This window comes from Pezoporus flaviventris, unplaced genomic scaffold (assembly GCF_033815535.1).
Source record: "Pezoporus flaviventris isolate CSIRO_AGI_PZ_B2104156 unplaced genomic scaffold, CSIRO_AGI_Pfla_v1 ptg000001l, whole genome shotgun sequence".
NCBI classification, from domain to species: domain Eukaryota; kingdom Metazoa; phylum Chordata; class Aves; order Psittaciformes; family Psittacidae; genus Pezoporus; species Pezoporus flaviventris.
Window position 1 is genome coordinate 23,251,485 of NW_026892549.1, and position 16,299 is coordinate 23,267,783.

Sequence of the window (16,299 nt, forward strand, 5' to 3'; positions counted from 1 at the left end):
GGGACAGATGGACAGTAGTAGGCATATCCCATGTATATTTGCAATGGCAAGTTTAGATCACCATTCTGTGTTTTAGCTTAATTAACACATACCCGGTCAGTCCTTTATTAGGAATCATTTATAGTTCATAATTCTAGACTGTCTTGCACAGAATTTGTTTCTTTTGAAACATATAACAACCCCCACATCTCTTACTCTATTGTTATTGGATGGTTGTCTACCATGTGTTAAGACTGTTTCTCAGCTGTGCATTGGTTTACAGTGATTAACAGTGACTTCATTTGCCCTTCTAAAGGTCAGCGTACTGTAAACAAGATAGAGTCTCCATAAGAGTTTTGTCAGCAAATGTAATAGTGTAACAGTCCTATACTTTGAATTCTATCCACATCCTTAAAGGTGAGCCCACACGATGTCCTCAGACTGCACTGCAGTCCGCAACTTTGAAATCTGGATGACTTTATATGTAAGCGTTTGGTTGCAAGGTTGCATTTTAACTGTTCTCCTTCGTGATCAATGTTACCTTTCCTAGATGAGAGATCACAATGCACAAATGAGTTAAGGATTTCTCATAAAATAAGAACCTTTAAACTCAATTAACATGAAATAAAGACTTCCACAGGCACAGAAACATTTTATGTTAGTACATTTACTCCATATAAACTACAGTAACTAGGGAACTACTTCCAGCTCCACTGCAATTGGAATTTGCTGTCTATAGATGCTTTCTCAGTAGCTGCAGGAGCACAGCTCATGACACCATTCACAAAGAGAAGAAAAACCATAAACCTGCAAAAGTCTTTAGATATTCACTGAAGGGATAAAGGAAGGGTGATAATGAACAAGAGGATTAAATATATTTTTGCTAGATATTTGAAATGCAGCCTATAGTGAATGTGTAAGAATATATTATAACTGCACTAACAACGTATTTTAATGTGTTAAGAATATACTATGTGCCTGTGGCACTTTCTAGATTTTTAAACTAAAGCAGTGTAATGTTCTGCCAACTTAGATACCTAGTGTACGTACATGCATGTACTTCATTGTAAGTGAGTCAGGGATTGCTTTACAGCCACTGCAAATTCCATTTGCTTGAGCATTTCATAAAAAGCATGTTTACAGCCTTAAATTTCAATTTAAATTTTCGATTCACTCCAGTATGGGAAGTTTTTTTGAAGAGCTAGACCCAGACCTCATGCCTGTCCTGTATGGTTAGTTAGTACTCAGTGAGAATAAATCAAAACCATTGGCAGTAGGAAATCACATCATTTAAAGTGGCTTTTCTTGAAGCCACCCCTTCAATTACAAGGCTCTTTTAAACTTTCCGGGCACGGACGTCTCTGATCCAGCTCTCGCTATGGCCGGGCCACGCCGAGCTTGTTGCTGCCATGTTCTGCGCCATAACTCCTCACTTCCTGGTGGGGGTCGGCTGGCTGCCGAAGCTGTGGTGCCATCCCTTACGCTCAGTCCCATTTCTGCGCACTTAAGATGCAGGCACTGTGAGTACAGCAGCAGCCGTGGAATGACTGGGTGTACTGGGGCAGAGAGTGTGCCACTCCCCTCGCTTCAGGCCACCTCGTACCTCTACTCTGTGGCAGCGCCCCAACACCCAGCAGCGCCTACCCCCACCCCCGTCATTCTAGAAGGTTTGGTGGCCACCCTGCTGTTGTGTTGTGGTGAAGCCCTTGCCAGTTTCTGGGTGAGAGGCAGCAGGTCATGGCAAGCAGGAGTGGGTAAGTTTTGTTGTGCATTTCTCCATCGAGCTTTTAATGTAGGTAGCAAAAAATGTGTTATGTCTTGTGGAAGGAGAATTTTGCCATTCCTGGCTGAGGCTTTTCTGAGCACCGAGCTGCTGGGTGCTGAAGATAAAACTGCACAGGCAAGCCACTGTGCAGCCGGAGCCTGCGGGGCAGTTCAGGCCACTAAGAACTAGTAATGACTGTTTTTTTATTACCTACGAGTCGCATATGGTAAGAGGTGGTGTTGGCCTTTTGCAAGCAATAAGCTCAATAGCCTTGTCATTTTAAGGCCTAATTTAGTGCAACGTAAAGTCTGAAATACTAATCTGTGAGGAAACAGTAGAAAACAATATATTAAAAAGTGCATGTTTTCCTAGGTTCACAAATTTTCAGTTTCAGTTCTTCAGTCAGAAAATTTGGCCTCCTTTTAAAGGGCTGCATTTAAGCAATCATGAGATTTTGGGAGCACCTGTGTGAGCAACTGCTGATCAGTGTAAGTGAATGATATATGGTCTGATTTAGAGTATTATTTTGGTCAGTATTTGAAATTAATTATTTTTCATTATGCTTACAGCTGGTTAGTGGTGGAATAGTAAAGTAGTCCTCCTCTGGGTATTTTTTCAAGTCCTGCTCAGTGGAAGCAGGGCAAGAGTAGACTAAGGTCTTTATAATAGCACTGATAACAGTAAGGTATATTGTATCCTGTTTAACTCTGAAGTGAATGTATTTTTTGCTTATGGTAGATACAAATTTATGCATCTGTGTGCTGTGATTGGTTCCTGTTCTGAATGTGGTGGTATGGAAATGTCTGCTTTGCTGTCTGGTAATGATTAAGGTAGTCTTCTCTACAAGGGTTCCTCTAAGTTCCTTTCCTTTGTTTTAATTCCAAGAAACAGCAGTTGTCAATGTTTCAACTGTTGGAAAGCCCTGGGTGTGTGTGTGTGTGAGGTGGGAATTGAGTCATCCAATTAATTGTAAAGCAGTAACAAGCAAACAAAAATTCTGAAAATATATTTTTTTCCCTAGTTGTAGATGTGCTATGAGGGTTGCACACCATTTAACACTAAATCGTTGCTATGCTGTCCCAGAAGTTGAATCTTGAATGTTGAAACAAGTTGGATGACATGTTTTTTGTTTGTTTTTGAAGGGTGTGAGGACCTCTAACCATGCTTTTACAGGGATTTCAGGAAAATTACTTATATGATAAAACATTTTTTCCCTTTTGAGGAGAATTTTTCTCAGGATTGTCAGTAGAGATGACTAAAGTTGCAGGTTAAATCCTTCTGTCATGCAGCTTTATATTATTTCCCCACCTTTTTTTTTTACAAATTTAATCTATGTTTTAATTGGAATTTTTATCATAGTACCACTGTACCATTAATAATAAGGTAGCAAAATACTGTGTTCACCGATAGTGTGTTGTTCCAGTTTCCTGATCACATATGCTGGTATACATGGTCGAATGATTTTTGTATTTATTTTTGCAGTAATGACCTGGTTCAATTAATGTAGGAGATGAGTTTCTGGAAAGTTAGTGACAACTTTTGGTGCAAACCATAGTCTAAGCTAGCAATAATAGTTGGGATTTTTACAAATAAAGTGAAATTAAGATTGCGTTCTATGCATTGGTATGTTTTAGTACTCCTTTGGTTGTTGCTGAGATCATTGAACAGTTCAGTAGTTTGCAGGGAAGTGCAAAGTTGCCTCACTAATTGCAGTTTTGAGTACCTAAGGTAGCCTTTTCACTCTTTGCCCCGTGGACAAAAGGGCAACCTAGCATAATGAAATTTTGTTTAATAACTTTTTTTTTCTTTTTAAAAAAGAAGTTGGCTATGCTGAATTCTGTAGTAGTTTTTAGAGGACAGACAATTTCATTGTTTGTGAATTTGTCACATGCAATTTGTAATGCAGTATTGTGTCCTGCAGAAAATAAAATAGGTATTACTAGTGGTGGATGTGTAAAAATTAGTGTCAAAGTTTGTATGGCTGATGTGAGCTACTTTATTTCTGTTAATACAGTGAATTTAATTTGTATTATTGAGTGCATATGCTTGTATCTTCCTGTTCTGTTTCCTTCCAACTATGAGGAAGAAAGCATTCTTTTCTTGCTGAAGAGTTCATTTATGATTCTAGGTAATGGGCCATACTTTATTCAGTTGTATCTAATCCTCAGTGCCGTATTGTTGACTCTCCTATTCTCATCCTACATTTGATTGTAAGTGCTCAAGCAGCACACATCTGTAATTCTGTACACATAGTTAAGAGTAATGGTTTTTAGAAACAAACTGGAATATCTAGTAACTGCTTCTTAGTGCAAAAAAGTACATATTTCAGAAACTTACACTGCTATATACTTTATGTATTGCCAAAGCAGGTGCTTGATACTAATGCAAGGTGTAAAATGAGTGTCCATACCTTCTGTGGAGGCAAAAGTTCTGTGAAGGGCTATTCCCAAAATGGATTAAATTCTGAAAGTATGTTTTATTGCACTGATCTTTCATTATCTTTGATTATCTGTGGATTTGTTGGTGGGTTGTCAGAGTCTCTTGCCCCTGGCAATGATTTCTTGAAAAGTATTTGTGATACAATGTCTACTACATTTCTGAATGGTCGTTCTTTATAACTTTCCAGAGATTAATTTATGGTCAGTATGATCGACCTTTTATTTATCTGTAGCATGTATAATGAATCCAGGTGTTGAATCAGAACAATGTGCTTAGAGCATAACTCTTTTTGTATAAGGATAAATTTTGCTTCTATTTTGAACTTTTAAAAGAACTGTTACCTGAACTGCGATTTTTTAATTATTTTTTCTTTTATTTTCCCTCATTCAAAACTAATCATGTAATGTTTTATTTGTCAGGTGTACTACTTCAAGAAATTTAAAACATTTACATTGAAATGAAAGAATTTCTAGCATTCAGACTATGTGATTATACTGCTAAAAAGAAGTGTGTTTCCTCTCCTGCTCTGCTAATATTTATTAAGCACTAAATGAGAGCTGTGTGGTTTCATTTTGTTAGCAGACTGAGAGTCATCTTAGCTCACACTGATTTAATAATATAGGTTATGTGCACGTTGAAGGAACTACACTGCATCCCCTGGGATTGATTTCCATCTCAATTAACTAGTCAGAGGCAAAGAGGTGGACATTTACGGCAACAGAAGTGTTTCTAAGACATCTTAGAAAGAGTCTAAGATGTGGCTAAGAGAAGCAAAGATCACCCAGGGATGCTTAGGTATTTGTAGATGACAAAGCCATATGTTATTTAGTCTAACAGAACAATCTGTAAAGCAAGGGTAATGGATGCTGTTTCATAGAATACTGGAATAATGAATAGTAAGAAAATAAGTAGGGGTGTATTCGTGGATATGTTTGGAGCTTACCTTTGTTTTATACAGGGAAGGGCCTGAAATCTTGAGTATTCTAATGACAGTTTTACTATATGCCTCAGTGTTATTTAGGTGCAGGAGATAGAGGGTTTCATGCAGAGAGGAAAGAAGAAAAGGAAATATACATGCAGACGAAAAAAAAGATGTTTGGAAATTTAACCCTGAAACATTTACAATAAAAAAGATTAATATATGGGATATTCAGAATATGAGATTATACATCTGTTTTGAGAAGTGGTTGATCCACCCTGATGCTTCCAGGCTTTCACTGGTGATAGATGTTGGTGTCCAAAAGGTCACTGTCAGACAGTTGAGTCCAGCTCACTAATGTGTTCAGAAGCATTTCTCTGTGTGTGGTGCCCAATCCCCTCAAGGACTGTATATTCTGGCCTTAAGTTTTGACAGCTCCTCCTCTTACACATTTTAAGGAATTGGCTGATTCTGTGCATGACTGATGGCCCGTTTCCCTTGCACCATGGTGAACTGCTGTTTTATTTGCCATGTTTGTTGTCAGGCTGAGATAAGGAAAATCAGAAGATTGATTATTGGTTACATGCTTATGGAGTTGGATAGTCACTTCCTCCTTCTGAAAACCATAATCTCTTCCAGTTTAATACAGTATATAACATCTGTGTGTACTGGTAAAATATTCCTTTTGCCTTTATACTGACTTTTTTTTTCTGTCTGCATGAAGAAAGAGGTAAGGAGTAAAACTGTTGCATTTTAGTCAGCTCTTTGCTTCTTGTAGTCTCCTTTTCACATAGTTTGCTTTCTATTTCTGTACTTGTATGGTACTGCTGGAAAGCCCTCTTAACATTTCTAACATTTCAGCAAATGGTGCTAACGAAGGACCTATCTTGACATGTCAAAGGCCACTTTGTGATTATTCCAGTGGCTTAAGTCTAGTGCTCATGCAGACGGTGCCTTTTTTGAGAAACTTTCAGTGACACACAGATCACACCTATGGACTGTTCCTGTTTAGGGGACTCTTCAGCTAACTTGGCTTGCAGGGCACAAATGCAGTTGAGATGATACAATGTAATCTCTCTGGTTGTAACTAGGGCTCTACACTCTGAGTTCTGGAGGGGGAATCTTTAACTTAGTTCTTCAGTGGTCTGTACTGTGATGCAAAGCAGTGAGAGAAAGATTAATGGGGCTCTGCATCAGGCCTGACAGCTTTACCAGAAAGGAAATGGTTTGTGAAATGTTACTGTGCAGAATTCTCCTTTACACTTGTGTGATCTTTGCCTCAGAGTATTGTGGTGTTGTGTTTGTGCTTTTTTCCATTTTAAATTTGGTTGAGGGCCAGTTTATCAAAGCAATCTCCTAAATGAACTTGTGTGAAATAGGACTTATCTAAGCACATGAAACTTGTAATAAATAGGTTGAAGTGGGTTGTTCTAGATTTCTGTTGATTAAAAAAAAAAAAAAAGAACTGTCCATTGGTATTCAAATAGCCTTTATTAATTAATTATGGAAATAGAATCTTTAGCATGCTTGACAAATAACATTATGGGAAACATTAAAGTTCTAGAATACCCTGAGGAGTTTCTTCATGTTAACAAGGTAGCTGGTTATAGATGAACAGGGGCAGCAATAAGCCTTGGATGTACAAGGTAGAGCTAATTTTGTCAAAGTAGTAATTGTGGCATTAATGGACTAGAGTTCAATTCTGCAGAAAAATGGAGGAAAGAGACAGGTAAAATTAAGCAAAGTGTAACAGGCTTAATTAATTAACAGAGGTTTGCAGATACGTAGTCCCTCACAGCAGTTTCCAGAATCTTTCTTGAAAACTGGGAGGTGTGAAACTAGAAAAGACATCGAAAGCAACATAATATATGTTAAGTATATTTTTAGTATAGCTTGTAACTATTCCCACAAAAGTGATGAGTAATAAAAATTAAAGTAATAGTGTAGCTTTTGACCTGAAGTACCCTAAAGCATTTTATAAGCAATGCAGAAATAAGCTATAAACTTTGGAAGCAGCTTATAAATAGCTCAGTATCACAATTTTACTTGATCTGGAAAGAAGTTAAGTTTTACTATAGAAAATGGGTAAATGGGTTGAAAAACAAGCAATATTGTGATACTACTTTATTGCACATTTGGGACTAAGTTTTCAGTCTACAGAAATATGTTTTTTCACTCTAAACAAGTATTCCAGTCTGTGTAAGTTTTATTAAGCTCATAAAAATACACATAGTAATCATAAATTCATATAAAGATGCAGCAACAACTAGAAGACATACATACATCCATCAGTGTAGCCTTTTTCTTAAAAATATAGAGTTATGATTTACTGCTGATCTTTTAGTTTTTACATGGCATTTTTTTTGTATGAAAAGTCATTTTTCTCAAAAGACTTTTTAAGGCTTCATGAATAGAGCTAGGGGTCGAAGCTAAGAATACATAATAAACTTGTAGAAGATAATTCAGTATACCACTAAATTAGAAGCAAAGAATATATAAGCACCTTTTTTTCATTTATAAGTGGAGGAGAGCAGACTAACAGTTAAAATCAATTTTCAGAGAGTATATAATTTATATCAAAAGCCATGTTGACTGCTGTAATGCTGAAAATAAAGTGTTACTCATCAGTCCAGAATTCAGCTGCTCCTACAAATGACATATCTTCTGAACAGTGATGAGTCAGGATTAATTTCTACCTTAATGGATTGCTTTATTGCATTTGTGTCTGTGTTGCAGTATGATGTCTATCATCACTATGCCATCGTTTTTTCCCCCCTGCTCTTCCCCTTCCCAATTCTTTTGTTTGCATTTGTTGCTCATCTCTTGGGCACTTAAAGTTTAATGGATCACAAGGTGTTTGAGGCTTTGCCTTCTTTGAAACATTTGGCAAAGCAAGGTCCTCATCTCAGTTTCAGCCTTTTTAATTTATACATTACAGTCATCATGTCACTGACTTGGTAAATTCATATACACATTTGTCCTGGGTTCAGCAGTAGCAGTCATTTTTCTCCTTCTTAGTAGTTGGTGCAGTGCTGTGTTTTTGACTTTCGGCCTGGAAACAACACTGATAACACTGATATTTTTATTTGTTGCTAAGTAATGTTTACTCTGACCAAGGATTTTCTGAGTCTCATGCTCTGCCAGGGAGGAGGGGAAGCCAGGAGGAAGCAAAGACAGGACATCTGACTCAAACTAGGCAACGGGGTATTCCATACCACAGCACGTCATGCCTAGGATGTAGAACTGAGGGCAGTTAACCAGAAGGGCTAGTTCACTGATAGGGTCGGGCTGGGTATAGGTCAGCAGGTGATGAGTGGTTGTATTCTCTTCCCTTGTTATTTCTCGTATCATTATTATTATTGGAGGTAGCAGCAGTTATTTGTGTTATACCTTAGTTACTGGACTGTTCTTATCTCATCCTGTTGGACTTACATTCTTTTGATTCTCCTCCCCATCCCTCTGGGAGCGGGAGATAGGAAGGGTGGGGGGAGTGAGAGAGCGAGCTGTGTGACTGGGCTTAAAGCATGACAACATTAAGCTTACAGTGTATCTGATTAGAGTTCTCAAGAGAAAAAAGTACTTGTGCTTGGTTCTGATCTTTATTACATGGCCAGGGAAGTGTTCAAAAACCATGCAGACGAGACCCTCATTGACATGGTTTAGTGATGAACTTGGCCATACTGGCGTAGTGGTTGGGTTTCCTTGGCAATAAGTTTTAGCTATGAAGAATAGGAAGTCTTCACCAAGAAGGGAAAACAGAAGTGATTTATAGTATAATTGAGTTAGGAGTCCAGAAAAAATTGGGAAGATACTAAGCACTTCTTGGTGGAGTGAGGAGCAACACATCTTCATCGTAGAATAGTTAGGGTTGGAAAATACCTTAAGATCATCTAGTTCTAACCACCCCCTGCCATGGGCAGGTACAACTCACACTAAGCCATGCCACCCAAGGCTCTGTCCAACCTGGCCTTGAACACTGCCACGGATGGAGCATTCACAACCTCCCTGGGCAACCCATTCCAGTGCCTCACCACCCTAACAGGAAAGAATTTCTTCCTTATAACCAATCTAAACTTCCCCTGTTTAAGTTTTAACCTGTTACCCCTTGTCCTATCACTACAGTCCCTAATGAAGAGTCCCTCCCCATCATCCCTATAGCCCCCCTTCGGATACTGGAAGGCTGCTATGAGTTCTCCACGCAGCTTTCTCTTCTCCAGGCTGAAACACAGCCCTGGCTTTCTCAGCCTGTCTTCATACGGGAGGTGGTCCAGTCCCCTGATCATCCTTGTGGCCCTCCTCTGGACTTGTTCCACCAATTCCATATCCTCTAACATGTCCATGTCATTTAACAGTTCCATGTCCTTTAACAGTTCCATGTCCTTTAACAGTTCCATGTCCTAATAACGTGTTACTTCATTTTGTACAATGTATATAAGAGTAATTTAGGTAGTTGGCTGACTCTTCCCAAGAAAATACTCATTTTTGGGTGTTAGTGCAGTAAAGTTGACTGAAAAAAAAAATCCCTCGGGGTTCATTTAATCCTTATTTTGCAGTGTGGGCAAACAGTATGTCCTGGGTTCAGCAGTAGCAGCCATTTTTCTCCTTCTTAGTAGCTGGTGCAGTGCTGTGTTTTGACTTTCAGACTGGGAACAGTGCTAATAACATCGATGTTTTTAGTTGTCGCTAAGTCATGTTTACTCTGACCAAGGACTTTCTGAGTCTCATGCTCTGCCGGGGAGGAAGGAAAGTTGGGAGAAAGCAGAAACAGGACACCTGACCCAAACTGACCAAAGAGGTATTCCATACCATGGCACGTCTATCTCAGTATATAAACTAGGGGCAGTTACCCGGAAGGGTTAGGCTGGGTATTGGTTGGAGGGTGGTGAGCGGTTGTATTCTTTTCCCTTGTGATTTCCCTTATCATTATTATTATTGCTGGTAGCAGTAGTGGTTTTGTGTTGTACCTTAGTTACTGGGCTGTTCTTACGTCAACCCATGGGAGTTACATTCTTTTGATTCTCCTCCTCATCCCTCTAGGAGCAGGGGTAGGAAGGGGGGGGGAGTGAGACAGTGAGCTATGTGGTTCTGAGTTACTGACTGGACTTAAACCATGACACAATACTAGACCAATAAAGCTGTTCTTACCTGAGAATGAAACAGGTGGTGAGGCAATGTAGTGCTTTTTTCTTCCTCTCTAAAAATCTCACTTTGCATTTGGCTTTGCACATGTGTTCTCACCTTGGAGTTAACTCTGAACCTCAGCTCATTCTTAAACCACTCTCATGCATCCTTGAGTCACGGTTGGAATGCCTCTCTCAAGGACTCTTACCAACAGTATTGTGCTTTCCTCTTTCTTTTCAGCAGAATGAATATGGTAACACCTCTTGTTCCTCTGACAGTGAAGAGGCAGACTCACTTTGCAGGTGAATTTCCACTTGTCCTGAGGCCCTTAACGGTTTAGGAGCATTTTTCTTTTGCCTACAGAAAGGATATTACATTATCTTCATCACCTCCAGCCATATATGGCTTTAGGGCGTTGGCTGCTGCAAATTATCATACCTTTCTGAAGAATCTTTCTTTGCACACCTTACTGGAGATCCACTGAGAGCAGCTGGTGGACCTCCAAGATTTTTTTTTTTTCCTACATGTTTTTTCCCTTTAGCCTTGTTATGTCCAGTGGAAAGCATCTGGAAATCTGAGGATGAAAGAAACTGAGGGTTTCTTAATGCATGTACCTTCCAATCAGGGAGAGGACATTATGACACATAGTGTGAGTGCATTTGTGTGATCGTAGTGAAGGTATAAAGCCTTCCATCTCAAGAATTTTTGAGAATTGTGCAAGCTTGTTCATAGATGATATATCTCAAACAGCCTCTATATACTACTCCCTTTTACGTTTGATTGTTAGATAAAGAGTAGGAATTGGAGAAGTTGATGCACACATTTTCAGATAAAAGCTTTTCCAGTTGTGCACTCCCCTAGATATACATGTGCACTCCATATAATGTTGTAATGTGTGAGAGGAATAGAGGAATATGATTAGCTGGGGGTTGTTTCTCTTTTTTTTTTTTCCTAGTTATTGATTGCATCTAGTATGCACAGGTCTTACTCTTCAAAATGGGCATCAAATAATTCAAAAAAACATCAGGCTAATGGAGTATTTTTTCTACTGTAGACACTACACTTACAGGCTCAGTTCAAAGTTTTGCTCTTCCCACTGCACCTTAATTAGTGTATTAATTCATGTTGTTAAAAATCCTGGTTTGTTCACTGTTGTTAATGTTTTCAAGGAAGAGCTGTGTTACTTCTTTCATAGTATCTTGGAAATGGTTGAAGAGAATGATTACAAATAGGTCTGCTGTACTGAGTAGTACAAGGTGAACAAATAAGCTTTTTCATGTGATTAAAAAAAAAAAAGTTTAAAAATGTTTTTGTTTTAAAGTTATGTTGGGGCTGATTTCAATCAGACCAGTCCTGACAAACACTGCTCTTCAGAAAGAGAATGATTTTCAGACTGAGAGCAATCACTGGCTCTTCATTTGAAAATTTTACGTATTTTTGAAGTTGAGGTATACTTGGACTTCAGGTCCCTTTACAGAAAGCTAGTAACTCTCTTGGAGGATATGAAAGAAATATGATGGAGCTTACAATGCTTAAGGGAGAGACTGTAGTGTAATAAAGGGTTTTTGCTATTTGAGGAATGTTCCAAGATGTACATGATACTTTAAGGAAAGTTAGGTGATAGATCTTACAGCTAGGGCTTGACTTTCCTTATAGGTTGTGGACCTTTAGTAGTGATGAAACAGCTTCTTATCCTTAGTAGTAACATTACAGCTTTGAAAGAGATGTCAGGACGCGTACATTCCCATTTGACTCTTCCCACTTGATTTATTTGGATTATTGTGTTTTGGGTTTGCATTAAGGAGATATTTTCAGGAGCTGGGGAGGAAAATACTGACAGTGAGTGTACTGATGGTGGCGACCATGCTTATGACTGCTTGGATTGTCTTTTGGGTGGAAGAGCTGTTAGCCTGATCACCTGCTGAGATTGACAGAGAACCCTTTTATTTATGCATAAACTGTGTGTTTTTGGCAAGTTTCAGAGTGTGGGGATGAATACTTACAAAACTGTTTGTTTATTTAAGGTTGCTAATCTTGCTTGTTCGTTATCAACAAATGAAGATGGAATGAAAATTGTCCAAATGGCAGCTAATCACATAGAGACTTTATGCCCACAGGTATGGCTTTTTCAATTAATTCCCATTACAGTGCCCTGAGCATACACTGTATTTTTGTCACACAGCATAGGTAGTCATGCTCCTTCAGTCTAACTTCACATTCCATTCACACAGCTTAGTGAGTAAATGGAGACCAAATGATAAATCAAGGGCAAATACTCAGTTCATTTGTTTATTTTTTATTAGTGGTCAACATAGGAATTGTAAATGATTTGGGGAGTTTTAAAAAGCTGTAGGAATGTCAATTGAAAAAACATGCTGCTGTGTTTCTGAAATTACACCTGTTTGAATGAACAGTGTACCATAATAGGCAAATTGGGAGTATTTTTTACACTTAGAAAGCAACATATTTTGACCTTTAAGGTGAAATATTATCACCATTTGATTTGGATTTTGTGTATGTGAATGTTATTATGAATTCTTCTCAATATCAATTCAAAATCATGTCTTAAGCAAATGAATGAAAAACAACACAGATACAAATAAATTTTTGATACTTAATACATTATAAAATGTGTCTTCACTGTATTTGTAACGTTTAGAATCACAAAGATGTAAAAACTTCTGTAGTTAACATCTGTTCAGAGCAAAGATTTTAATGATTTGTGTGAATCTGATTTGAGTGTTTCAGACTTGAGACTGCATAATTTCAAGATCATTAGTTCTTTGAAGAATACTGTTGTTTACACAGTGGCCTAAATATTCTTATCCTTTTGTGTGTTTGCAGGCTAAATGTAGTTGAAATAGAAGGTGAAGAGCAAATATTAGTAATATATACAATTATAAGCTGGTGAGGTCCATTTTATGCTTGTTGAGTAAATGCAAGACTGGGGGGGGGAAGAGGGGAAGAGAAACTTTAATCAAGGAAATGCGGTATTCTGAAAATATCATAGATCAGTATTCTCTCTTGAAATGTCCAGTTTCAGTGTCTTTCTTTATAACTTTATGTTATAAAAGTGGTTATTAATGTGGTTCACATTGAGACAAAGGAGGGGGGCACAAAATCACAAAATGGAATATAGAAATCTTTAGAATTAGTTTTAAGTAATGTTAAGTTTGAAGGCTTTGTAACAGTAGCAGTGGAAAATTACTGAGGTGCATGATACATAGAAAAAATATAGAGTGCAGCTAGAGAACATACTGAGAATTCTCACAAGATAAATCGTTATAGTTGTCATAGTTTTAAGAAACAAACAGTCCTGAAGAACAGGACACAGGATAAGGAGTATCTGGGAAGTGCAGGTGTCCAGGATAGGCTACAGTTAAACTAACTGATAAGTAGGAGGATAGGAGGATTATTATGTCTCTGGTGCTAACGAACCAATTAAACTGGTATGAGCATCTACTGCGCATACTTCAAAGGCTGCCAGGAGTGATGAATATTGTTGGAGGAAGTAAACGACCCTCAGAGACCACCACCACAATTTTGTACGCATGTGAGGAACTCTCTGGAAAATGATGTAATCCATACGTAGCCTCATGAATATGTATGTATGCCCAGCGGCTATAAAAGGACTGCTTGTGTGGCAGTTGGGGTGACACACGTTAGGAGGAGCTATCCCCCGTGTCTCCCGGGAACTCTCTCTGGGGACAGGAGATCATAGAATCATAGAATCATAGAATAGTTAGGGTTGGAAAGGACCTTAAGATCATCTAGTTCCAACCCCCCTGCCACAGGCAGGGACAACTCACACTAAACCATATCACCCAAGGCCTCGTCCAACCTGGTCTTGAACACCACCAGGGATGGAGCATTCACAACGTCCCTGGGCAACCCATTCCAGTGCCTCACCACCCTAACAGGAAAGAATTTCTTCCTTATAACCAATCTAAACTTCCCCTGTTTAAGTTTTAACCTGTTACCCCTTGTCCTATCACTACAGTCCCTAATGAAGAGCCCCTCCCCAGCATCCCTATAGCCCCCCTTCAGATACTGGGAGGCTGCTATGAGGTCTCCGCACAGCCTTCTCTTCTCCAGGCTGAAACACAGCCCCAACTTTCTCAGCCTGTCTTCATACAGAAGGTGCTCCAGTCCCCTGATCATCCTTGTGGCCCTTCTCTGGACTTGCTCCAGCAGCTCCATGTCCTTTTTATGTTGAGGACACCAGAACTGCACACAGTAGTCCAGGTGAGGTCTCACAAGAGCAGAGTAAAGGGGCAGGATCACCTCCTTCGATCTGCTGGTCACTCTCCTTTTGATGCAGCCTAGGAAACAGTTAGCTTTCTGGGCTGCAAGCGCACACTGAGGCCAGCTCATGTTCATTTTCTCATCGACCAACACCCCCAAGTCTTTCTCCACAAGGCTGCTCTGAATCTCTTCTCTGCCCAACCTGTAGCTGTGCCTGGGATTGCTCCGACCCAGCTGTAGGACTGTGCACTTGGCATGGTTAAACTTCATAAGGTTGGCATCAGCCCATCTTACAAGCGTGTCGAGGTCCCTCTGGATGGCATTCCTTCCCTCCAGTGTGCAACTGAACCACACAGCCTGGTGTCATTGGCAAACTTGCTGAGGGCACACTCAATCCCACTGTCCATGTCAGCGACAAAGATGTTGCACAATACCAGTCCCAGCACCGTTCCCTGAGGGACACCATTCGTTACGGGTCTCCAGCCGGGCATTGAGCCATTGACCACAACTCTTTGTGTGCGGCCATCCAGCCAGTTCTTTATCCACTGAGTGGTCCACCTATCAAATTGATGTCTCTCCAATTTAGAGACAAGGATATCATGTGCGACAGTGTCGAATGCTTTGCACAAGTCCAGGTAGATGACATCAGCTGCTTTACCCCTGTCCATCAGTTCTGTAGCCCCATCATGGAAGGCCACCAAATTGGTCAGGCAGTATTTCCCCTTAGTGAAGCCATGCTGGCTGTCACCAAGCACCTTGTTGTTTTTCATGTGTCTTTTATATCTCTTTATTAGTTGTATGATTCAGGATGTCATCTTTGTTTAGTTGAGATGTTAATAGAATTTAAAACCAGCACATACCAGTTGCAGCTGGCTAGTACCAGGCTTGAGCTTGAGAGTTCAAGCATTCCTCTTTCCCTACCCAGTTGCCTGTTGTCTGTAAGAGTTCATAATTTAAGCCATTTTTTTTGCCAACCACAGCCTACACCGTTCTGAAGAAACCATTTGGAAGTAGAGGAGGTGAGTGAACCTTTAACGACAGAGCACCATCTACACAGCTCGAGGGCATCTGAGAACGTTGTAAGGGACCTTAAATATCACCTAGTTACAACCCTGCTGCCATGGGCAGGGACACCTTCCACTAGTTCAGCATGATCAAAGTCCCATCCGGCCTGGCCTTGGACACTTCCAGGGATGGGGCATCTACAACTTCTGTGAGCAAATATAGAATTTGTAGTGAACTACTTACTGTTGCTTAGATGGAAGCTGGCTTCCTCTTGGTCTTTTGCACTCTATTTAAGGGCATGTTTCTTCTAAGAACCATGGAACATATGGTTCTGTGTTCTCTCACACGCTGGTGTAACATCTGTAGAGGCAAGTGTTTTTTTCATGGTGACTAGTTATTGAGGAAAAATATGAATGGGAAGATGTTATTTTAAAAGCAAATTACATGCTTCTATCATGTCTTCACTGGTTTATGTGGAGTGTCTTAGTTTGGAAACAAATATTTGAGATTTGATATGGTTTTATTTGTTTTGCAGTTGCAATGGATGTGTTAGTTCTCTTGGTGTCTCTACCTTGATGTCTCTACTCATAAGATTGTTCTGCAGTGGTGTGCCCAGTTGTAGGCAAGGTTTGGTACTTATGGCAGCATTTTTGCCCTGCACTGCTTGTTCAGAACTTTTTACTGACAAAGAATAAAATGTTCATTGTCAGCAATCTTTGTGACAATCGTAGACTTTACTCTTATCTGTGCATATTTCTGAGCAACTGGATATCTAAGTGTGTGTGATTTCTCCTTTATCCTGTTTCTCCTTAGGTTAAAATATCTT

General features: G+C 39.5%; 1 protein-coding gene across 6 annotated transcripts in view; it reads left to right on the forward strand.

The window, feature by feature from the left end:
- Positions 1-16,299, forward strand: part of CTNNA3 (catenin alpha 3) — a 513,803-nt gene that overhangs the window by 347,580 nt on the left and 149,924 nt on the right. For 5 of the 6 annotated variants that reach the window (XM_061448556.1, XM_061448569.1, XM_061448587.1 and 2 more), the window contains one exon: positions 12,248-12,340. The exons of the other annotated variant lie outside the window; for it this stretch is intronic. In XM_061448556.1, coding sequence (XP_061304540.1) covers positions 12,248-12,340 — 93 coding nt within the window. The remainder of the gene's footprint in view (positions 1-12,247; positions 12,341-16,299) is intronic. 6 annotated transcript variants of the gene reach the window in all.